Genomic DNA, 24,735 nt, shown 5'->3' with positions numbered 1-24,735 from the left:
CAATATGAACATAGTTACAATGCAACAGGAAAAGGCTGGTAATAGTACCCTGTTAGGTTTGTACTCTTATTGCCCTCTGAACAGTGGAACATATCATGTGGGGTTTTTTTTTGTAGTTTTGCAAGGCTTGCCATCAGCCCTGGTTATTTTTATTATTTTTTTATATTTTATTATATTTTTTAGACCTTTTTATCATTCCGCTCTCCCACACACAAGGTGACACACACACAGGAGTGCCATATGGGAGTGTGAGGCCATTTGCTTTGGTTGTTTTGACTTCTCCTCATGGCTAAACCAGCAGAAGCTGGGTTAGGGTTCAGTTGCAAAGCTGGAACCCGGCTGGCTGAGATTCTGGGGTGGTTCTTGCCGGCCCATGTCAGCTCTCCCTGCTAGCAGTCCTGGTGCTGGCCTGCTTACAAGCAATCTGTGGGCTGAGTCTGCAAGCCTCTGTTGCAAATGGCGTTAAAACATGACACAAAAAACATGGCGGGGTAGAGGAATAGGCCACCCTCAGTGATTGCAGTAAACAGCCAAAATAGCTGTCTTGCTATTGGGTAGTTGAGGACTACAGACCAAGGCCAGGAAATTGTTTCAGTCTGCAGTAGGTAGCATTCACTGTGGCATCATGTGCTACAGTTGCAATGGTGCTGTACAGGGGTCGTGTGAAGTGAAGTGTGCCGTGGAATTTTGAGGAACCCAATGCGTTTTTAATACAGGTGTATGTGTGTGTAAGCGTGTGTGTGCACTTATACTCTGTGAAAAGACTGATGCTTTATATTGTTATATTGTAGAGAGGGTTACTTTTATAAATACCTTGGCATCTGGCTTGATGACAAGTTGACCTTTGGTGTCAATATTGAGAGCCTCCTAAAAAAACTCAAACCAAGATTAGGTTTTTATTTTTGTTTAAAAAAATGTTTCCCTTTTACTGCTAGAAAAAGACTAGTTCAAAGTACCCTTTTGTCAGTATTAGACTGTGGTGATGTAATTTATATGCATGCATCTTCATCTCCTTTGAAAAAACTGGATGTAGCCTATCATGCTGCTTTGTGGTTTGTTACTGGTGCAAGCGCCTGTACACATCATTGTAACTTATATGAAATGGTTCAGTGGACTTCATTGTGTCTAAGGAGAAAAACCCATATGTTAATTTTTATTGCAAAAGCTTTACTGGGTAAATTACCGCAGTATATATCTAGTTTGCTGATATATTGCCACAGTAGCTATAACACTAGATCATAAGAGAAAATTCTCCTCATGGTCCCAACCTCCCGAAGAGAGCTGGGTAAATCTGCTTTTTCCTTTTATGCGCTACAAGCTTGGAATGAGCTGCAAGGCATACTTAACCTGGAATCATTACCCCCTCTCGACATGTTTAAAAATATTTTAAAATCAGTTTTTACAGAACAATGTCATTGCTTTTAACATGTGCCATTATTTTTTATGATTCTTCTTAGCCCATGATCCCTGTATGTTTTGTGTCTGTTTGTTGTATTTTTGATATGTTTTTATGGTTTATCTCTCTGTTTGTATCTTTATATATCTTTTTTTCTTATCTTATTTTGCTGCCCATCTTGACCAAGACTCCCTGGCAGAAGAGATATTGTATCTCAATGGGACCTTCCTGGTTAAATAAAGGATAAATAAAACAAATAAATAAATAAAATTGTGCTATTAACGCTTCCACACGTAACTTATTTTATGCTATGTAGCGCGCATGTTTGGCTACATGGTTCATTTTCATTAGCGTTATTAAGCTCCTCATAGTTTTCAGTTAGCATTTGCTATATTTTTTAACATTAAATTGCTGTTTCCTCAAAGCTAAAATTAGCTAGAATTTTTTCAATCTAGTGTTCTAATTGCACCGGTTTTAGCATACTTGCTAAACGGGAAATCACACTGGTGTGACTGTACACGTGAAAGGGTTAATGGAGTAATGTTTTGTTTTATTTTATTTATTTTATTTTAGTATGTTGCTGTTCATGATGCCGCACTATGTCGGACAAGTTCTTGCTCCGATGCACTTTAACGCATTTTTCATAAATTATATGATTGTCTGCTGATTTAACTATCTGTTTGATAATTATTTGACAGTCTGCTGTAGTGCAATATGGGTCAAATCTTGCTAATGACATTATAGCGATGTGTGTGTGTGTCATTCTTCATAATTGATAACCAGCCTTAAGTTGGTGTGCCTTGATGTTCTGGTTTGACCTTTGATGTGCCTTAGCCCCAAAAAGGTTGAAAACCTCTGCTCTAGCTCATGTTAGGCTCTACAGTAGAAAAGGGGTATAATTAGCCAGCCTGGTTCCAGCTCTGCAGTGGGAAAGGGATGTAATGTGCTAGCCTGGTTTCAGTGCTACAGTGGGAGGGGGCAAAAATGACACAGAGGAGATTGCTGGTTGGGGTGTTCACTCATTGTTCTCTTTCTTTCTTTGTGTCTTGCAGAAGACAGATTGGGAGGTTGCCATTAAAAGTATTAACAAGAAGAACCTGTCCAAGTCTCAGATCCTGCTGGGCAAGGAGATCAAAATCTTAAAGGTAAATGAGGTTCTGATCCAGTCAGATCATGACCAAACCAAAGGACATATCTAATGGTCTTTTATTGTTCATTATGAAAACTGCTGGGATGCTGCCCCAGGATAGATCCCAGTATTATTGCCAGAATTTGATTCCTTGAAGTGTGCAGTTGTGAATATGATTGTGTAGACTTTATTGAAGTGATTGTCTTTATCTTCATCCTTAGGAACTTCAGCATGAAAACATTGTCGCTCTCTATGATGTGCAGGTAATTCTGCTCTCCTTTTATTTTATTAGAGAAGGTCTGCGTTTCAATACCTGACAACAGGGTGTGTGTGCTTCATTGTGTATTTTTGTTATTTAAACACTACCAACCCTGTTCTCAGTTCTGCTGTGGGTGTGCAGACTTCCAGGAAGTCCCTCCTTTTCTCTTTCTCTGTTGTGTGTTTTTCAAATACCATCACTGTAGAGGCTGTTTGAGGCACTGTCCTCTCACACAGAGGCCTCTTTTCCACCAACGCAAACTGGGTGCTAGTTCTGGGCTGGTGCTAGTGCCAGTTCGGAGTTTCAACTTGCAAGCCTTCTAAGAACCGGTTTGGTTTTCCACGGGCTAGAGAGCCACCATAGAGCCACGTCATTACATCTCCGTATACGTCTGTATACATCTCTGCTTTCCTGCTAGCGCAAAGCTAGCAGTGATGACTGGTGAGCTGGAAACAGGGGAAGCCCAAACACTACCTTTAAATCTATCATTACTTTCGAACTACTCCCCTTTATCCTCCTTGATTAACAATAAAACAAATAATTCACAGAATAATCAACACCAATTGCATAAATACAGTAAATGATTATGCTCGTGAAACAGCGCAGATTGTCTGTAGTTTGTGTGCTTGCGAAAGCTACAATGTAAGATTGTTTAATTAACAAGGATGGCATTTATCTATTTAAATTGCGTTAAAAGCTCATGACACATTACAGCTTTTATGAGGTCTGTGTTGTAAGCGTTATTGTTCATTGCACTCAACCTAACCTGAAAGTTTATTCTAAGTAATTTAATTTGATTTAACTAAATTTAGCAGTGTTCTGTAATTTGAATTTTGTAACTAAAGAAAGCTATAATGTGAAACATTTAAGAGAAAGCTTTGGGATTACTTGCCACTTAATTATTCAAATTGCCATCCTTGTTAATTAAACAATTTCATGCTGTAGTTTTCACAGTAGCGCACAAATTTCAGACAATCTGCGGTGTTTCGTGAGCATAGTGTTTCGTTAGTTTGCAGCCACCACTGCAAGCAAGCGGGAACAAACAAAAACAAGAGAACAGTGCTTTAAAAAAACAAACTTGTCCACTACACTTTATACAGTGTTAGCCTTTTGTGAAGCCAAATGTTAAGTGACATTGGTAGTGTGTCAATGGCAATGTTAGAAAGTAGCATGCTAATGTTAGCTACTGTTACCAAGGTTGTGGTAGCTGGCTAGCAAGCTGTTGGTTAGCTAATATTACCCAAGCAAGCATAATTACTTGGGTAATGCTAATTTCTCATATCAATGATAGGAACGTAAGTGCAATGTTATTATATTTTTGTTTTTGAACAAAACCTCTAACTGGGAAGGAAGAATTTGACTTTTTAAAACATTTGTGCCCTAGTAATAGTTTTTGTGCACTTTGTTCTTAAAAAAACTCAGAAGTGTAAATAAAGGGAAAATTTTTTTATTTCTGAACAAAAACCTCAGACTGAAGGGAAAAGGAATGTAAATTTTCAATATTGATTTTTCTTTTGTGCAGATTTTATGTTAATAAAAATATATTTTATATTTGCCTAACTTTGCTTAAAATCTGTTCTGGGTTTTAACATGCACATAATTAATTAACAGTGGAAAGCAAAAATCAAACTCATTTAGTGGTCAGAAAATGTATTCAGATTTAACATATGATGACACACTGCTTGCCCCTACATGAAAGCACATAAACTGCTTGTTTAAGTACAAAGTATTGGTATCGGTATCGGCAGTACTGGCCCTGTATTTACTTGGTATCGGATCGGTAAAAAATTGCAGTATCGCACACCCCTAGTGAGCGGATTAATTTTTTCTTTTCTTTTCTAAAATGCGATTCTAAAAGGCCATACGATGTGTTCATCACAGGACAAAAACCAATCACAGTAAACTACTCCTACGCTGTCAGTCAAATTCAAAGTGCTTGCTGCATTTTTTGAACAGTTCAATTTGAACTTGGCGGTGATAATAATGGATACAGCAGGTAAAGATGACCAGTCCTCACCAGAGCACCCCTGGCCATAAAATTGACTGACTAGACTTAAGTGTTAATTTCGGTCGACAAAAAATATGCCCTGATTATATTATTCAATGGTGTATTCTCCCACTCTTTTTTTGTAGGAGAATCATTACTGGTGGGCTACATCATCAATGCTAGCTAGCTGTGGAAGAAATAGCTTGATCACTGTCTACTTGCCAAACCTTTCTAGCTGAGCTGTCCAACTACAAAACATTTCGCCCTACAATGTTTAGCAAAATTCGGCAGGTTTACTACTTAGCTAGCTAGCTATGCACCAAACAAATCAGACGTGCAACAGAACCGCTGTGGATGTGAGCTAGCATGCTATTTGCATCATCCGGTCGTTGTTTTCAGATGGTTTACAGCCTGTTGATTTATATTACATCTTATTTTTCTGTTTACAGGTTGTTAATTTTGATTATTTTTGTTTTTGTTTCTATTGGGGAAAACTATTACAGTACATTTCCCGTATCCTGCCATAGCTATGTGTACAATCCCGGTATTTTATACGGGAAAACCGTGTAGGTTGACACCTATGCGTTAGCTCTAGCCAGTTCGGTTTTATGACTGGTGTGACATTAACACCCTAGCTATCTATGTGTATAAAAAACAAGAAATGAAAACAATCGCTGTCCTTTTGTCAATTCAATTGTGTTTCTATCGGCATTTATACAGGCTTTGTAGCATATTCTACAAGCGTTTTATTCTACAGGTTCTACAAGCAAGTCAGTGCATTCACTAGGTTGTTTCAGAGTTATTAGGTTCTGTAAATGCATTGTGGCAACAATACAACAATGCGTTGAAATTAAAAAGAAAATGTACTTTGAATATTTGAGTATTTTTAAAGCAAGTACTCCAGTACTTTAACTTAAGTAAAAATTTGACTGAACAACTTTCATTCTTATTGGAGTAATATTTGACCAGGAGTATCTACACATTGTGTGACGGAGAAGGAATTCTCCGCACAAATTGGCGCATCCCTCCCGCTATGAGGAAGCGTGGTAGTGCGACAATACATGTGTTTTGCGCAATGTTTAAATAATACACGGACTCGGTTTAAATAGCATTGGTTTATTTCTTCAGCTAGCGAGATGTGTTCAGTCCTGCAAGAGGAAAGAAGACTGTTACAACTATGTATAGGATTGCTACAGACATATATGTTTGGATTGTTTGTTTGTTGTTTGAATTTGCTAAAACTTTAAGGTAGCGAACACAAGCGTTTGTTTCGGGTGCACACGAAAACAAGCGATCGGGTTTGCTAATTTAACAGACAGCAATTATGATTGTTACTTTAAAACAAATGTGATAATTGCAATTAAGTTTGAAATGACTCACCTGTGGGTTAGAGCTGCTACCGGGAACAGGCAAAAGGAGTGCGTACACGGATCATGGGAATTATATAGTATTATGGGTAGCGTAGTTCCCATGTGTTGAAACGTGGAAGGGGGAAATTGTGCTGCCAATGTAAATTTTATGCAGCAATCTGTTTATTGGGAACAAAACATGTGGGTTTGTCAACAGAACGTGTGTATTTCATTGTGGGATGAATTGTTGTTATAACTTTGTCACTTTATTCCTGTAAATTGATTTTAATATTTTGACCCAGGTAATGGGTTAGTCCAGGGCAGGGCTTAGGCTATTTAAGCACCCCAGTTCTGTCATTTGGGGGAGAAGGCTGTAGGAGAGTATAAACTCTGTGAGCCAGTGAAAGAAGGAGGCACCTGGGAATAATTGCCCGGTGTTATTTGTTTATTATTGTAAATAGTTTTATCTTTTGTTTGTTGTGTAGCACAATTAAACATCTTGTCTTCGTTCACCCCAATCTCTGTTGTCGTCACCTGTTTGCCGCTCGCCGTCCCGTCACACATTGACTCAAGTAATGGAGTTGTGTACTTTGTACGCTTGTGACCAGAGGTGGACAATCGGCATAGACTGACATGCACAAGATCCCGCATCCAGCATTCCCGCATAGCCGTCTTCAAATATGGACGTGCTGCGTAGGCTATTATAGCCAAATTTTTCTCAATTCTTTTCTCAATTCTAATAAAGCAACAATTCGAAAGAAACCTCCTCTTTGCACAGATATCAAATGAGACAAGGCGAGCACGAGATGTTTTGTACAGAACAATACCTTTGCTGCCCATTCTGTCCGCCAAAGCAAGACGGATGTGGATGAAAGTCTGAAGCAAGGACTGGTGGGACAAAGCTGTCCTACATGCATTTACAGATCTGGAATGGAGAGACAACTTCAGGATGACGCGACAGTCATTCATGAAGTTATGCTCAATGACGGAGGGGTAAGCCTACATGGCACCAGAGGAGATTACAGTTAGAGTTCCCATTCCTATCACAATACAAGTGGCAATTGTGCTATACAAACTGGGTAGCCGTGCAGAATACTGCATTATTTCGAACCAGTTCGGAGTCCACAAGAGCACTGTAAAAGTTTGTGTACATGTTCTGTAAGGCGATGGTGAATGGACCCATCAAGCAGTTGATCCGATCGCCAAATGAGGAAGTGGCATGGGACATAATGTTTAACATAAGCGTGGTTTCTGTCGTCAACCAATTTTTCGCACTGGCCGCCATGTTTTTTAATTTTTTTTTTTTTTTTAAAAATGCATAGTAAAACGTCAATACGTCAATAGGCTACTTCGCATAATGAACATGCGCAGAACGTTCCAAGTGCAGAAGGCAATCCGATTTAGTGTCTACATGGCTAATATTTTCCAATCAAACGGATTATGAGAAATCTACACCACTTCTTTCAATCCGATTGAATTCTCGATCGAATTGGGGTGTCTATTTCATTCTGATCGAGGTGTTTACATGAGGCATTTTCATTCCGATTGAGCTTGAATCCGATTATTAGTGGAAACGCACCCACTGTCACTCCAAATCCGATTTATGTGCTTATCCGATTGGAATCCGATCATATGTAGCAGTTGAACAGCCAAAAATCATATGAGATCCAATTTTTACAAATCTGTTTCGCAAATCCATTTAGGTCTGAATGGATTTCAGGTGTTTTTTTATGCCTGTGACTTTTGACGCCACGTAGCCTATAGTTCACGTGTACATCACACGTAGGCTAAAGGAAAAATGTTAGTTTGGTGGTGGAGGGAGCCATTGAAAAGTGATACCGGCGGTGACGGCTGCATGACATAAAGCGACAAGCCTCCTCCATCTCTGATGCTGTTTCATTATTTTTATAAAACATGCGCCATGGCTCCACATTGCCATGTTGTCCTTAATACGCAAGTCCATTTCATTATCCTCCAATCTGGTTTGTTTGGTCAACTACTTCTACTTCTGGGCATAATGTCATTACCAATGTGGATAACACCAAAAATGAGGATTGCCACCCAGACACACAGATCGGATCTGGTCATACGGACAGTCAATCAGGAAGATCGGATTCTGACTGGATATGCAAAATATCGGATTTCGACTGACAGTGTGAACATAGCATAAGGTTCTGAACGGTTATTTTTAGAATGTCCACTTAGCATTGTTGTGGCTAACATTTTGGCACCCCCATGTTAAGTCTTCGTCTAGTTTTAATACTATACCTACTAGCCTACTAGCTAGCTGAATAGCTAATCCAGTGCAGCCAAACTATGTAAGATAGCTAGCTAACAATCAATATTAGCTTAAATAATGGAAAAGAGAACTTCCAGATGCTTCTTCAGGTTAGAGGTCAACTCTTTTGAAGCGGATGGCGGTTTGGTTGCTGGTGAACACAGCTTGTATTGTACTGTTATGTTGCGACCTTTGCCAAATTTGAAAGTAAAATGGTCCCAGTATTTCCATGACATAAACGTGTTGTGCTCGTTGCTTTCTGTCTCACTCTCCATTCTACTGTCTTGTGAGTCAGGCAGGCTGCACGCTTTTTTCTTCTTTTATTTCGTGAGGGGCATATGGGAAATACACCCCGGAGTTGCCTATTATTGGATAGATTTTCCAACTGAATAAACATTAAATGAAAAAATAAATGAAATTAAATGGGAAAAAAATCCAGTGTAATCCCTTCAGTAATCTAAATATTTTTTAAAATGTAACTAATTTGATTACCATCAATTTAAATGGTAATTGTAACGGAATACAATTACTCATATTTTGTATTTTAAATATGTAACGCCATTACGTGTATTCCGTTACTCCCCAGTCCTGGTAACCTGTAACATCTGTAGCTAGGCCTACATGGCATCAAATGTAGCCCATAGGCTACCAGGTAACATCTTATTTTCTCCTTTTTTCATTGCAGCAAAGTCCTCTGCTGCCAACTTGAAATCAAACGTGTCCAATGTGTCTTTGCAGCTTGCAATGCACATAAGCCGTGTCACTCTCTCTTCCTTCAGACAACTTTGCAGCACCGACTTAATTCGATTTTGCAGAGAGAAGCCCCTCTCTGCTGGCACACTTGACACGGGCAGAGCACAGGCAAGTTTAGCCAGTGTAGCCCAGTCAGGCTACAGCTCGCTGAACTCATAAATAAGTACATTTCGCTGTCAAAACACAAATGTCCTGTTTAGGGAAAGCCTTCATTATAGCTAAGTTTTGTATTACCAGACATTTTGACTGGCAAGTTTTTAATTTATCGTTTTTTTTTTTTTAATATAAATTTTACCAGGCAAAAACCATTAATTACCGGATAACGGAAACTCTGGTTGCAGGGATTGCTAGAATCATCATACTGGTGTGATTATATGCATCAAAGGGTTAAATTGAGCATTTATGAAGTGCTTTAGAGGAGATTTCAAAATATCCAGGTATACATTGTGTATTGCGATATAGCCTAACAATATCGCAATATTATTTATAGGCCCTAACGCCCAGCCCTAATGTATAACATGTAACATTAAGTGACCCATGAAAGTCGCTCTGGATAAGAGAATCTGCTAAGTAAACAAATGTAAATGTAAAAGTGAAGGAGGGCCAGAGAATTTCCATAGGAGTTCAGGCGGTGTAAGTACCTGTGTTTTTGTTGCAGCCACAAAAGGGAAAAAGAAAGATTTCAGGAGAAATTGATGTTCTTAAAAAAATCCCACAAAGGGTGGCGTTTTAATTCAACATGGACCTCAAGAGGGGACCCTTCTTCATATTGTTACCTGAGAATGAATGGGAACAGGGATGAAAGCATTGCATCCTTGTGAGGCAGTGAACACCCCACCTAAAGGCAGAGCTGTGAATGGCTGTGTGCTTCACTGGGTAGGATATTCAGCTGACAGCACTGGAATCTCTTTAAAGAGCACTCTAGTGGGACTGACACGTGGTGCAGGCAGTCAGGAAATGGCCTCTGAAGCCTGGTGAACTTCTGCAGCTTACAGCGGGCACCCTCCCATTGTCCTGTCAGTATGGAAAGCCTGTTATTTCTGTCATTCTGGCAGAGAAGAGCTCTCAGGCTGTAATAGGCATCGCTGCCCACACTGAGAGCACCTCCCTGCCTATATATAATAGTCCCACAGCAAGCTCCCAGCAGCCCTGTGTGTGGAGACCTGAGACGATTAATCCAAGGGTCTTGTGGTGAAAACGTTACAGGGGTACCTGTCTGAATACCATGGTGTGGGTGGGGGGGCGTTAGCGTTGCTGTGCTGAAACCCCACTCTGGGGCCAGTGAAAGTGTTACAGCAGCGAACACATGTGGGCTCGGGGGGAGGGGGCGTGTCTGAGGGAATGATAATGGGATTTTGTTTTAGGTTGTGGGCTCCTAGGACTGCATGGTAGTGTTTGTCGCTCTCTCTCAGTTCACAGCCGTAATCAGCCAGCTCTGGGTCAGCCCATATAGAGACCTGGCCAGTAGGATCACATAGACATATATGCTCCATACAACACAAAGCCAGAAGTTTCAAAAGGCCCATAAGAGGACCATAACTGTACATAAGGAGTCAAGAGTTGAGTGTCATGAGATTCTGTATCCCCCAGATACAGTGCTGTAGATATTCTATATCCCTAAAATACAGTGTTGTAGATATCGTATATCCTTCAGATACAGAGTTGTAGATATTCTATATCCCCCAAATTCAGTGTTGTAGATACACTGTACCCCTCAGATACAGTTCTGTAGACATTCGTAATCCCCACAGTGCTGTAGATATTTTGTAAAGGGCATATTTTTTCCTTGCTGTGTGACTGACATTCAGAAATGTAGGTGGGGGGTGCCCCAAAAGTAGCTCAGAGGTTAAGGCATTTACTCTACAGTGCCCTCGGGCACCCCATGACTCATCAGGTGCCCGCAGCCTGCGCAGACGACCTCAGCAAAGCCATGTCTGTCGTCCAATGGGCGCTCAGCTGCCCATAGCGTGTCGGGCGAGTGCATTCAGCACATCCCGCACTCCTGAGAGCAGTGTCCAATTGGGGATTCAAAAAAAGAGAGGGGTGCAGAAATGGGAACCAAAACATACGTTCAGTCACTCAGTCTGCCAGCTGTGCTGTAAATACACGCCTGTGCCACCAGCCGTGAGTCAGGCAGCAGGCAGCCCACAGCTCTCTGCCCATCAGTGGGTGAGATCCCCGAATCACGGCAACTGCAGAGTAAATAAACACATTCTCAAACGATTGCGCAAGTCATAATTAATCAGTGCTGAGGACTGTAACGGGAGCCATGTTAGCTTGAAAGGCTAATGACTCACGCACTGAAACACAGTCCTGACTTGATGACCCAGCTCGGCGTGGGGTCAACACCATTCCCTTTGCTTCTTTCCAGGTCTGCAAGCAAGCTCGCAGACGGAAGTGACACGTTTGAGCCATGGGCCACAGGCTATGGGCCAGGACCACTGAGGGTTCATTCATGAGACATATCGGCAAGCCAACCCAGCCTAATTATGGCCTAGACTCTGTAACACCATGTGAATCTGTCACTTTCATCCGTTTTATCTGTTTCAACAGAAATTTGTGCTTTTTTGTTGTGATCAGACAGAATGAATGTAGGGTGACAGCGTTGGCGATACCTCCTGTGTGACAAAAATGGAGCTGAGTCTGTGACTCCTTAGTTGTTTACCTCCTCACTGATAAGTATCTGTGACTCCTGAGAACAGTTTTCCAGTTGGTGTCTGTTTGAGAGACCGGGCCACACTGGAGCCAGGAGAAATGTGATCTTCCTCTTCTTGCTCATGTCCTAGTGACTATGTGCAATGCAAGAAGAGGGGGGTGAGGCCAGATATCACGGCCACTCCTACTCCCCTCGGAGACCAGACAATGGGGGGGGGGCTTTACCATCAGAAGCCATTAGCTCACTGTGGAGGGAGGTAATGAGCTTGCTGGTTATAGGCCCATGAGTGGTGATACTCTGTTCTGCTCAGCCTCTGAGGTGCTATGAGAGAGCAGTTCTGCTATGTACAGTGTTAGCGCACAGAGTCCACTGGCTCCATCGTGTAGGATTGCTCCGAGTGCAGCGGGGGGTTAATCCTGAGAGGAGATGGAAAAGCTCCTTCCGCAGCAGCCGACATCACGTGCCTATCATCAATCATCAATGCCTCCTTTGTGGAGGACCAAGACTCTGACAAACTCTACCTTCTCCTGGCCAGATTGAGATTTCTGAATGGGTCTGCACTGATGGAGCTGGAAATGCATCATGGGTAGTGTGATTATTGCCAGGGTGCTGTCTCTTACAGGTATTCCTTGTGCGGGACATGGTGTTGAGGGAGGCGCTGAGCACTTTTGCAGAGTCTCAGGTTAGCATGAGTGCACTCAGTAATGCATCAAGCTGCTCAGCTCTGCTGTGGCACTGACAGACACATCTATGAGATGAATGTGTCAGGCAGCTTCCCATGTGGCGTAGGGTGGCACAGACAGGCACATTTATACTGGTACTGTGTGAGGATTTATGTCTGGCTGTTGAACTCTACTGTAAGGTGATGCAAACAGGCACATGTGTGAGATCAAGATGCAAGAGTTTATTTCCCTCACAGCAAGGTGAGGCTGACTGTGTGTGAACCTGACACACCTTTTCTAGTTGAGGGGCAGGTGGTAATAAGGTGAAACAAACCAGGAAGGAATGGAGTGGTTTTTTTTTATTTGAATAACTTATTTTTTCATCAAATGGGGAAAAAAACTTTCCCATAACATTGTTTACATCACTGACATACCAGCTGTGAGAGGCCCCCGTACATCCCACCCCATCTGCACACAGACTGAGATCTTACCTCATCAACACTGAAAGTTTGGCTCACATTCCAGAAAGGAAAGTGTTACCCCATCTCCGCACCATGTCTGAGTAAAGCTCACCTGGTGTTGCATGAGCTTGTCAAAGGTGAAATCAGCAGGCATTCTTGCCTATCCAAGCACACCCTGTCCTCTGCTTTCAAACATATTAGTTCCTGCTTTGACAAATATCCATTTTCACCTGCCCCAATATAAATCTAATTATGTGACCCTGTCTCTTCCTGTGTTTAAAACTGATAATGAAATCAGCATTATTGATAGGGTCATGACCAGCTATAAAAATGTCAATTAGTAATAAAGGTTTGTGTTTTTCCTTGGAGTGAAGTTTGTTTATGTCTCTTGAAAGGGAATGAGCAAAGGAAGGCAAATGAGAGTTTGTGGGAGGGAGGGAGAAAGGGAGAGAACGAGAGAGGGTGTGGGAGGGAGGGAGAGGAGCACACATGACTTCAGGGGAGCGTTTGATTACGATGCAAGGAGTCATGTGCGTGTCAGGCTGGAGCTGAGGAGCCAAACTCAAACTTCCCTCAGAGGAACACTGTTTATTTTGTTTAGGCGTCCCTCATCCAGACAGAGGGAAGTAAGAGAGTTGGGGGGGTATGAGAAAGGGGGGTGGTGCAGCTTTAGCTGTATCTCAGGGACGGGGTGGGGGTAGGGGGTTGGGGGCAGGTGGGGGTTGGGGCAAGGGGTTTCAGGAAGCCTCAACCACTTTCCAAGAAAAAAGACCACTTGCTGGCAGCATTCCAGGCACCAGTTCAGTGTTCGGTCACAGTGTAAAGAGCTCATTGCTCAGAGGCCACGTGGCGTCCGGAGAGATCCACCCATGGCACTACACGACCCCCTCCCAGAGTACAAGAGCTCACCAGGCTGCCGTGTCACCTGATTTAGAGTTATACCTGTGGGAATGTGACTGCACATGCATGATTGAGCATGGTACACAGGTGCCTCCCTGTCTGAGCCAGCTCGCATGAGTGTCTAAAGCTCGAGGCACTCTGCTCTTGGGGTCCGTTCCCCTGTAGAGGGCATCATTCAGGAGCTTACCTCTGGGGTATCGCGAGGATAGCTTTGGGCTGTCTGACTCCAGTTGAGGGCCTCATGTTAAATGTTTGCTAAACATTTGCCAGCCAGAGCATCTGGAACACTTCTCAAAGGTGCTTTTTGCTCCCAGCTGCCCCAGGTAGGCCCCCTCCCTTATGTAATCTATGATGCAAGCCTCTGACAGCATTGCGGGAATGCTGTTAACGCAAGCATTCCCTGTGTTTTTAAGCACAGTCATGTGGTGTTTGCTGTGATTCGACCAGGGCTCCAAAGTGCCAGCAGTCTTAACACTGGCCGCCAAGCAAAACACTGCTGTCAGTGTAAAAACATTGGCAGACAATGCGATGACTAAGTGGTGATTTCTTTAATGAATAAACACATGTACTGTTGCACAATAATTTAACTGCATTTAGACTGTGCCCGGACAGGGAAGCCAGATAATAGAAGTGTGTGTGTGTGTGTGTACGCGCATGCGTGCACTAATGTATATTTATGGGTTAAAATAGTAATGTTCCTGCCAGCTGACTCTGCTGTGAGTTTAAAGTCCAGTAGTTATGTGAAATGGGGACATTTTCTTAGTTTTTAAAAAAGTTGTTTCTACAGTACTTGTTCATGTGTTCATATTGTTTCACCTTAGTGTTACACATAGGGGTGCAACGAAGAAAACTTCGACTAAAATTGATGACCAAATTAGTTCAAGATTTAAGAGATTGTATTGCCATTTGCACAGGTACAGGACAGTACAGGTGCATTGGAATTTTTTGTGTGTGGCTCCCTGAGGCAGCTTTTTGTAAAACAACAGACAAAGAAAGGCAACTTAAACAAAAAATAGCAGCAAAATATGAAATAAGTTATAAAAAAAGAAAGACCTGTATATATAAAAAAGAGTACACATTATATACAAATACACACTATGAATTATTGCAGGGGAAAAAATAGATTAAATTATTGCACTACTTGAATTGAGGAATATTGCACAAACCAAGACAAAAAACAATGGAAAAGAACAATGGACTGGGGACACTCCGTCTGACAGAGACTCGGAGGGTGGGAGGGGGTGAGGTAGTTGAGTATTCAAGAAATACTGTCTGTGAGGTGCAAGTGGTTGAGGAGTTAATTGTCCATGGTGTGAGTAAGGTGGGGGGAGTGGTATTTCCTTCCCCCCTTAATGTCCTTAGCAATCAGTCTGACAATTGCTGGAAAAAGGCTGTTGTGGAAGCGTGTCTTGTGAGTGGTGGTGCTCTCTGGCCTGTGGTGTCTCAGGTTTTACCCTGGATGGTGACAATCGCTGAGGATACTCTGTGCTTTTCTCCTGCAGCGCTGTGTGTAGAGTGTGTCCGTGGAGGGGAGGTCAGTGCCAATGATCCTCTCTGCAGTCTTGATGACTCGTTGAAGAGACTTCCTCTCAGCCTGGGTGGTATTTCCACACACAGTGATGCCGCTGGTGAGAACACTCTCAACGAGGCCTTTGTAGGCCTGGATGAGGGGCTGACGTCTGAGTCCGGGTTTCCTCAGCAGCCTTATGAAGTAGAGCCGCTGCTGTGCTTTTTTCACTGTTGTCATGGTGTTTATGGCCCAGCTCAGGTTTTTTGACACACGAAGGCCTAGAAACTTGTGACTGTCAGCTCACTCCACCTCAGTCCGTTTGATGGTGAGAGGCTGCAGAGGGGGGCTCTCCTCCTGAAGTCCAGAATGAGTTCTCTGGTTTTCTCTATGTTGAAAACAAGGTCGTTGTCCTCTCGATAGATAATGATTTTGTTAACCTGTTCCCTGTATAATGACTCCTCCCCACCCTTGATGAGGCCGAGGATGGTCATGTCATCTGCATATTTAAGGATGATGTTGTTGCCAACAAATGTAATTGTCGATTGGTTGGTGACGTGATCGCGTGTGTTTTTCGTGCTGACTCGGAATGCTCAGACATGTAGCCTAAGCTACATTGCTTTACTGGAGTACTGGATGGTACATGTTTTCATTAGCGTTATTAAGCTTCTCATAGTTTTCAGTTAGCTTCTGCTATATTTTTAACGTTAAATCGCTATTTCCTCAAAACTAAAATTAGCTAGAATTTTTCCAATCTAGTTTTCTAATCGCACCGATTTTTTTGTGTGACCGTACGCACGAAAGGGTTATTAACTCTGCCATGAAGGTTATGAACTGCATTTGCAAATCTGACCTTGCCTGGAATGGGAGCACATCAGTTATGCTCAAGCATCTGAAGAGATGGCACATTAGGCTTTCTGGATGATGAAGACTCATCTCATTAAGTTAGTAAGCTGGCTAGCATAGCGAATGTTAATGTTAAAAGCCATTTTACTTCACGTTATGAGCTGTAACATTTTCTATTTTGAAATACATTTTCTCTTGATCAATAAATTATTAATGACATTGAACATATAGTGTAGCAAATAATAACCTATTATTCACAACGATCCTGTTCGCATTCCAAATGTGCCCTAACTTTGTTAAACCAGAGCCCATCTGCTATTTAAAAATTCTCCGCTTAAACGTTGCATCATTGTCATGGCGACGTTTATGGCTGGATAGTTAGAGAACACTGGAGAATTTGATACTTTCTAAATCGCGAAAGATTTCTACAACTCGTGTGTGCGTGCCCAATGTGGGTTGCATTGAAATTAATTTGAACGAGTTATGAGTTTGTTGGATCTCGTAATGCTACTATGGATGGCTTTCTTCAAAGGAAGCAGACTTGTACTCCCCAGCAAGCAACTGCCCTCACTGAATTAGTCCTAGTAAGCATTCATTAAAAGACGTATTTTTGAATGTTTTGAAATTTCTCATTTTCATTGTCTTTATTGTTAGTTAGCATATGCCTAAAACAACCTCAAGCTAAATTTAAAAGCCAATAGATAAATAAGAGCCATTGCGTAATTGTGCAATTCATAATCTGAATAGTCGATTATTCTTTCCAATAATCGAGACTATTTGACTATCAAAATAGTTGTTAGTTGCAGCCCTTGTAACACAACATCTTAAATGTCATGACAGTGTTCCATGATAGTGTTCCCCTCAGAGGTGCTTGAAAACAGAGCATGTGGATTTTTTGTTTAAGGTGAAAGGTATCTGGCTCGGCTGGATAAACAGTGAAGCTGTGTGGCTGTGAGGTAAGCGGGTATTCCTCCACAGTGAATCAGTACTGCGCTTGCTCTTGCTCGATTGCTCTAGCCTGGACGAGTTCCTGCTGTGTTTGTGGAGTGGTCTCTGTCCTATTACATTCAATAGGATAAAAATGAAAATTAGGGCTATTTACCTAGCTGTTAAATAAGGTAGGTCTGATCTGCTCCTAAAGTTGAATCTTTTGTTGCCATTAGGGGACAGAGAGGGAAATTTCCACTTTTTTCCTCCGTCGAAGCGTTATCCAACGAGTTAGCTCGTTGGCAAACGCAGCTAATTCAGCTCTAGCTGACGAGAGGTTTTTTGTGGTTTTTCACCCTCTCAGGAGCAAATCTTTAAATATTTAAGCAGCACACTTTAGCTAGCTAGTCGGGTAGTTCAGCTAGCTAGCCGGTTCGCTTGTTTAATTTTTTCTACTGATCTTCAGCGTCAGATTTTAGGATATTCTGATTCTGGTTGTGTTAGCGCGTCTGCTGAACTGTAAACATAGTTTTATTGTATTCAGGCTAAGTGGCATTTCTCGTATTTGATTTCTGCCTTTGACTGTTCTAAGCCACCTCGGTGCTTTTAGCACTTTTTTTAGCTGGTAATTGTGTCTCGGCAGTAAATCTTTATTTAGGTAAAGCGTTTCAGGGGAAAAAGAATGTGGCCAAAACTGTGTGAGAGTTGCCAGATGATCGGATTTCTGGAGGGAGACCTCCAGGATGAGTTCATCTGCGACCGTTGCCGACTTGTTGAGCACTTAGAGAACAAGATTCTTGATCTTGAGACCCAACTAGCTGGACTCCACAGTAATCCTGAATTGTTAGAGTTCCAGGAACTGATTAGTACGCCCTATAGAGAGATAGTGTGCTCACCCAAGCCGGGTAGGGGGGAAGATACAGACCAGATAGGGCGAGAGAGCTGGGTTACAGTAGGGCGTAAGCGTAGAAAGGGGCACACAATTCCAAGAGGGGGGGCATCTCCAGAGATTGCAGTGACCAACGGTTTTGTGCCATTGCAGGACAAGTTGGCCCACGATCCTGAGAGTGGGAGGACAGCACAATGGAGTTCATGATTTTACTTACTTTGTGGCTTATTTGGAGTGACACACGGCCCTCTCACATGCCTTAGAGATTTATCGATTATGCAACAAAGCGATTTTCATTTAATCGTGCTGCACATATAAGATTTTTACGTTTTGACGTTGACGTTTCAGTCATTATGCTAAGAGACAGACCAATATTTTGTGTCAGATTACAGTAGCCTAATCACAATAATATTAGCTAATGTTAACCAGTTAGGGCTACTACTTGTGTGTGCGCTACTGTCATCATTATAACAACAAGCATTTTCTATTACTGCTTGGATAGTACACTTTTCAATTCATTTGAATATTTGGGTTAATAATGGGTCTGGTTCTCACCTTATTGATGAACGTGAATTGTAGTCTGCGAATAAAGCAGCTCCAGATTCCTCCCTCAACGTCAGCTGCCTCTGTAAAAATGCTCTTATACATGCAGCACGATTAACTGAAAATTGCTGCGTTGCATAATCGATACTAACTGGCTGGGGAGCTAATGTTAGCTATCTAGCGATGGATTTGTCAAATATAGCTAGTTAGCTAACAGGTTACCTATCTGAACGATTGTTGAAGACTAGCTACTTAAACAGGTTGGCTGCTTCCTTTGTGATACTCTGACTAAGCCCCTGACAACAGCAATGCTTGCATCGCCACGTAAAGTATGGTTACTTTTATTTCACTTGCAATTAATCAAGCTAATGTGGGGATCCACAGAGTTATTTTTAGGTATAGATCTACAGAACTAACCAATCGAATTTTGGAGGTTGCCAGCTTGTTATATTTAAGGAAGTCAGCTGGCTAATCAAATGATGGTTTAAAGGAATTATTATGACTGGGCGTGTAACCAACAGATATCCAGCTAACTGTTGCTATAACGGATATATTTGTTAAATGGGACAGTCGCGTCATTGACATCTTGTTCGAGTTCCATGCTCGGGCACGGTTAGCGATCACACTGATGCGTACCGTGCCTGAGTCCAACTGAACTGTGCCCGAGCCCACCTCTTCCAGCGGGCCCGGGCACGGTTCAGCGTACCTTGCCCGGGCACAGTACAGAGCGATCACATTAGTCAAACAAACTGGACTTTGGGGGTTTCCTGGCATGAAATATAAAAGCTACAAGGAAAGACTCAAGTTACTTAACATATTTAGATTAAGCGAGAGGAGGCTTAGGGGTGATTTAATTTTTATAAAATTAAATTTAAATTTATAAAAGGACTCAATAAGGTTAACTATAATAGATTTTTTAGGGTGAGTTCAGTCTGTAAAACAAGAGGACCTAAATGGAAACAAGTTAAGAGTAAATTCCACACTGATATAAGGAAATATTATTTTACACAGAGACCCTTGCTGTGTTCAAGTCTAGACTTCATGCAGTTTTGGATACTCTTTAATTAAGAAATGGCGAGCTTAGTTGGGCTGAATAGCCTGTTCTCGTCTTATGTTCTTAGAGCTTCCTGGATGTTTATCCATAAAGAGCTAGCACTAATGAGGTTAGCAGGGATTTAGCTGCACTGGGGCAGCAGAGACAGGAGGTTAGCAGCAATTTAGCTGCACTGTGGCAGCAGAGACAGGAGGTTAGCAGGGATTTAGCTGCACTTGGGCAGCACAGACAGGTCGTTAGTGGGAATTTAGCTGCACCATGACAGGAGGTTAGTGGGAATGTCTGAGCTTTTGCTTGCTTTTCCACAGCAAAGTAGCATAGGTGGGAGTTTAGATGGAACAGCGGGAACTTATCTTCAGCGGGACATCATGGGCACACCATTAGATGGGCCGTGTACATTTCACCAGGTCTACTCTCCTGGCAACATGTGACGTCATGAGATGCACAACTTGATGGAAACACCTCAATTCCATCTCAATCCCTGCTCCCTAACACTTGCTACTTGTAGCACTTGCTGTTTATTTAGGTGTTGTATGGTGTTTTGGATTTTGTTGATTGGCAGTATACTTGGCTTCCATTGTCTCGTCAGGTTGCATAAAATAGATTAGAGTAGGGCTTGAATAGTGTTATGCTCACACTCACTGGCCTGGGAGTGTTAGCCTGGTCTGACACTGTTGCTCATAAAACTTTAATGGTTACACATACATTCTTTTGTGCTGGAAGTCGTGCTGGATAAGAGCGTCTGCTAAAAGAATGTAATGTAATGTAAATAAGTGATAGAAACCAGCAGCCGTCAACGCTGAGGAACATTACAGCCCCTTTCGGCTCAGCCAAATCTGAGGCCGAGGGGGAGGAGGGGGGCAGGGGACAGGGACAGAGGGTTGTCAGCTGGGATGATAAGGTATCCACCACTCCACCCATGGGGTATGGTGAGGGCTGAAATCCCCCTCCCGCAGTGTGTCCTGTTATGTAATTCTGCTGGAAGGAGTGGTGCTGTCAGCAGCCCGCCTCTTGCCCTCTCCGGCTCATGCAGAATTGATTGTAGATTGGGGTGGGCGGAGCGATCCAAATATCGATAGTATCAATATCAACGCTGGTATCATTATCGGATCGATACTAGCGTGATGAGATCGATTCTTTTGTTCCAGTTTCTCTTCTACGTTCAGTACGTTACTCCCATTTCATCAAAAAGTAGACACGTGTGTAAAGCACAGCTCCCTTTACGTCTTGCCTGCTCACTCTGCTCCCCCTCCCCTCCCTGCTCTACTGTTTTGCTGTCATGTGACTCAGCAGCGCCTAGCAAACACTGTTAGTTGCACTGAGCGAGAGCATGGCAGAGAGAAAGAGGAGCACTGTTTGGAGTTATTTTACAAGCGAAAATGAAAATATTGCAAATTGTGATGTGTGTAAGAGAGTTCTTCGTTACTGTGGCAACACCACCAATTTATACAAACATATAAAAAATCACGAAAAAGAGAATGTCGAGTTGCAACAAAAAAGACGAGAGGAGGAGAGAAATCCCCCAGGCAGACCTCTGCCGGCACAGAGACAAAAGTCACTGGCAGAATCTTTTCTGCGAGTCAAAGAATATCCAGGTAGTTCCCACACAGCAGTGAAACTAATATTTTAGTCAGATCGGATCTTCAGTTTTCAAAGTGATACTAGTCATCATAGTTGTTACTTTAGCAGACTGATTAAATATAGACCATATTAAGACATTCAAATAACACAGTCAGCTCGTTACAATGCGTTATCTAAATGAATTATTTCACTGGAAGTAAAAAATATTTTAAACCTGAAATATGAAAATGGCAGAATATAATAATCCTTTAGTGTTAACTGTCAAAGGGGCACTGGGATGTATTTAGGCTACATTTAGATATATCTATATAGATATATCTACATACAGATATATTTGCATCTTATTTACTTTATTTTTCTCAAACATTTGTGTGCACTTTGTTTATAAAAACTAGAGAAGAAATTATTTTGTTATGATATTGTTTCTGAACAAAAACTGAATACAAAGTCTAATTGAAAAAGAGGAATTTAAGTTGTACATGTTTAACTTTGTAACTTTAATAACTTTGTTTATTTTTTCAAAAAAGGCAGAGAAGAAGTGCAATGTTATTATATTTTTGTTTTTGAACAAAACCTCTAACTGGGAAGGAAGAATTTGACTTTTTTAAAGATTTCTTGCCTAGTAATAGTTTTGTGCACTTTGTTCTTAAAAAAACTCAGAGAAGTGTAAATAAAGGGAAAAATTGTTTTTTTATTATATAGTTCTTTCTGAACAAAAACCTCAGACTGAAGGGAAAAGGAATGTAAATTTTCAATATTGATTTTTCTTTTGTGCAGATTTTATGTACATAAAAATATATTTTTTATTTGCCTAAATTTGCTTAAAATCTGTTCTGGGTTTTAACATGCACATAATTAATTAACAGTGGAAAGCAAAAATCACAAACTCATTTAGTGGTCAGAAAATGTATTCAGATATATGTATTAACATATGATGACACACTGCTTGCCCCTACATGAAAGCACATAAGCTGCTTGTTTAAGTACAAAGTATCGGTATCAGCAACACTGGCCCTGTATTTACTTGGTATCGGATCGGTAAAAAAATTTGCAATATCGCACACCCCTATTGTAGATCCCTTTACCATATCAGCCTACAGCCCTGAGTGCAGCCCTGTTGGGGGAGGTGGGTGTGACCAATCTGGGAAGAGCTGCAGCTGAGTGACAGGAAGTTGAATAGATGGGGGCTGAGAAGGGAGGCCAGCCGACTGGCAGAGGTGGCGTAGCTCGAGAAGAGCAGGAGCTGTACATTTCATTTTACACGGGCCCCAGATATGCATTGAATTGTGTTTTTTTATCTACAAGAATTAAAACTGAAGGCAGCAGTGTAGTGCAGTGATAGGGAGCAGGGCTCAAAAGGTTGCTTGTTATATTCCCCGTTGGGGCACTGCTGTTGTACCCTTGGGCGAGGTACTTAACACAGAATTGCTTTTGTAAATATCCAGTTGTATAAATGGATAACATGTAAAAATTGTAGCCTATGTAAGTCGCTCTGGATAAGAGTGTCTGCTAAATGAAAATAATGTAATGTGATGTAAAAAAGTCCCACCTTGCTGTAGCCCAGCAGGTAGCATGTCTTAGTTTCAGATGGAGATGCAGATTCAGGTGCATCCTGATAACTATTTACAGGAACCAGTGAATTAAGCAGAGATATTCCCCTTGATGTTACCCTTTTTTCAAGTGTCACTGGAGAAAAAACACAAGCAAAGCCCCCTTATCACTGCACAGCCTACTGGTATTTGGGTTTATGGCGTCTGTTCCAGGCATCCAGGCAGTGGACTGATTGACACGAGGCTGTGAGTTCTAGTCACGTGATGAGGGAGTTCCATTCTGTTCTGGTGAGAAGAACTGCACACCTGAGCAGAACCAGGGTGGCAGAAATTCAAGGCTGGGCTCAGTGGCTGGGCTGGGGAGGAAGGCCCACTCCCAGGCTGACAGCTGCTCAACACAAAGGCTGAATGGCAGGCATTATCAAAACATGGCTTGTCCCAGCAGACCTGAAAACCAGATCAGTATCTTTCTGTGATTATAGTTTGGACAGAATCTCATGACACAGCAGCACTGGGTGTCATTTTTTATTTGTCTTTGTTTTTTACATCTGTTGGATTCAGTCTTTAAACTGATGGATGGCCCAGTGTGAAATTTGAGCATTATAACTGTTGTCTGTCTGATTTCTGTTCCAGGAAACGCCAAACTCAGTGTTCCTGGTCATGGAGGTAAGATGGCTGTCTGATATCAGCATGTGCATTTCCCAGAGCTCCCCTCACCCCCCTCAGCAGTTGGCCATCGGTGTCCGTTTCCACCACAGTCACATGTGCTCCATACAGTGCCAGATTGCCACATTGCTCAACGCGAGAGAAAACAGGAACACAGACAACCTCTCCAAGAGGTCCTGCTAAAAATACACATTCAAGGAAGCCTCTTCTCAAAAAAGACTTAAAAAACCTTGTTTGCTCAGGCTGTTTTTGAGCATGATCTTCTTGCATGCATATAAGATAACCCTTTGGGCCAGGTGCTCTCAGGAAGCACAGCCAGGTGCGGGTGATATGTCACGATAGGCCATGTTTTGCCTCTCTGCCGGTGTAGAGCAAGAGGGCTGTGTCACTGTGGCATGTCTTGATAAAGGCAGAGTTCTAAAGAAAGTGGATCAGGTTCTGCTGCGTTGCCTTGAATTCCCAGAACTCAAAATTCAGCAAACTCGCCTGTCAGATAATCCCCACAATGAATATTGGGGAGTACTGTACTATTGATGAAGACAAGTATGCAAGCATGCACATACACACACACTGAGTGCGGTCTGGGAGTGTGAGGCCATTTGGTTTGGTTCTTCTGCCTCCTACATGTACCTGCAGAAACATGGACCTGCTCTCCCACACTATGCAACACACATAACAACATACATAGAGACATGCTCATGCATGCAGACAATACTGCAGGGATAAAAATTAATGATCCATCAATTCTGTCAACTGCACATTTTTCTTATTAAAACACAGTTCATGTAAAAGCAGTTAGGTCCACACAGACTATATGAGAGAACATGACAGTGAATTAAGACAGAGTATTCCTGTTGATCCACAGAGTATTTCTTAGTTTTACAAGTAATTTCTAGGAGCATTCTCCGCATTTTCGTCAATTAGTAGAGTCTCCTACAGAAGACCTGCAAATGAGCCAGTAATTGGCAGTTAACCTTTAAGGGAGTCCTGAGGGAGTTTATCTGAGCATGATCACAGACCTAGCTCGAGCAGCTCTGTGCCATGTCTCTCGCGAGATAAATCACACGGCCAGCTGATAATGTCTCACGGCATCGGAACTGACTGTCGACACGTGCATGCGAGACAGAGTAAAAAGATGAATTATGGGTGTGATGTGTCTAACTTCTCCCGGCTCATGGTGCGGTTTGTCTCCCCGTAGTACTGCAATGGAGGTGACCTGGCTGACTACTTGCAAGGTAAGGACAAGAAAAAAACTACACGTTTTTATTGCACTGTAATTTTTTTGTTGATGTGAAGAGTGAGTCTAGCCCATTTGTCACAATCAGTGCCCAGAGAGGTGATA

General features: G+C 42.1%; 1 protein-coding gene across 1 annotated transcript in view; it reads left to right on the top strand.

Moving 5' to 3' along the window:
- ulk2 (unc-51 like autophagy activating kinase 2) overlaps positions 1–24,735 on the top strand; it is a 49,347-nt gene that overhangs the window by 3,821 nt on the left and 20,791 nt on the right. The window contains exons 2-5 of the mRNA XM_036537181.1: positions 2,449–2,541; positions 2,747–2,788; positions 23,361–23,393; positions 24,592–24,628. Coding sequence (XP_036393074.1) covers positions 2,449–2,541; positions 2,747–2,788; positions 23,361–23,393; positions 24,592–24,628 — 205 coding nt within the window. The remainder of the gene's footprint in view (positions 1–2,448; positions 2,542–2,746; positions 2,789–23,360; positions 23,394–24,591; positions 24,629–24,735) is intronic.

This window comes from Megalops cyprinoides, chromosome 9 (assembly GCF_013368585.1).
Source record: "Megalops cyprinoides isolate fMegCyp1 chromosome 9, fMegCyp1.pri, whole genome shotgun sequence".
In the NCBI taxonomy this organism is placed as follows: Eukaryota; Metazoa; Chordata; class Actinopteri; order Elopiformes; family Megalopidae; genus Megalops; species Megalops cyprinoides.
The sequence above is the reverse complement of the archived record's forward strand: the minus strand, read 5'-3'. Positions and strand labels throughout refer to the sequence as shown.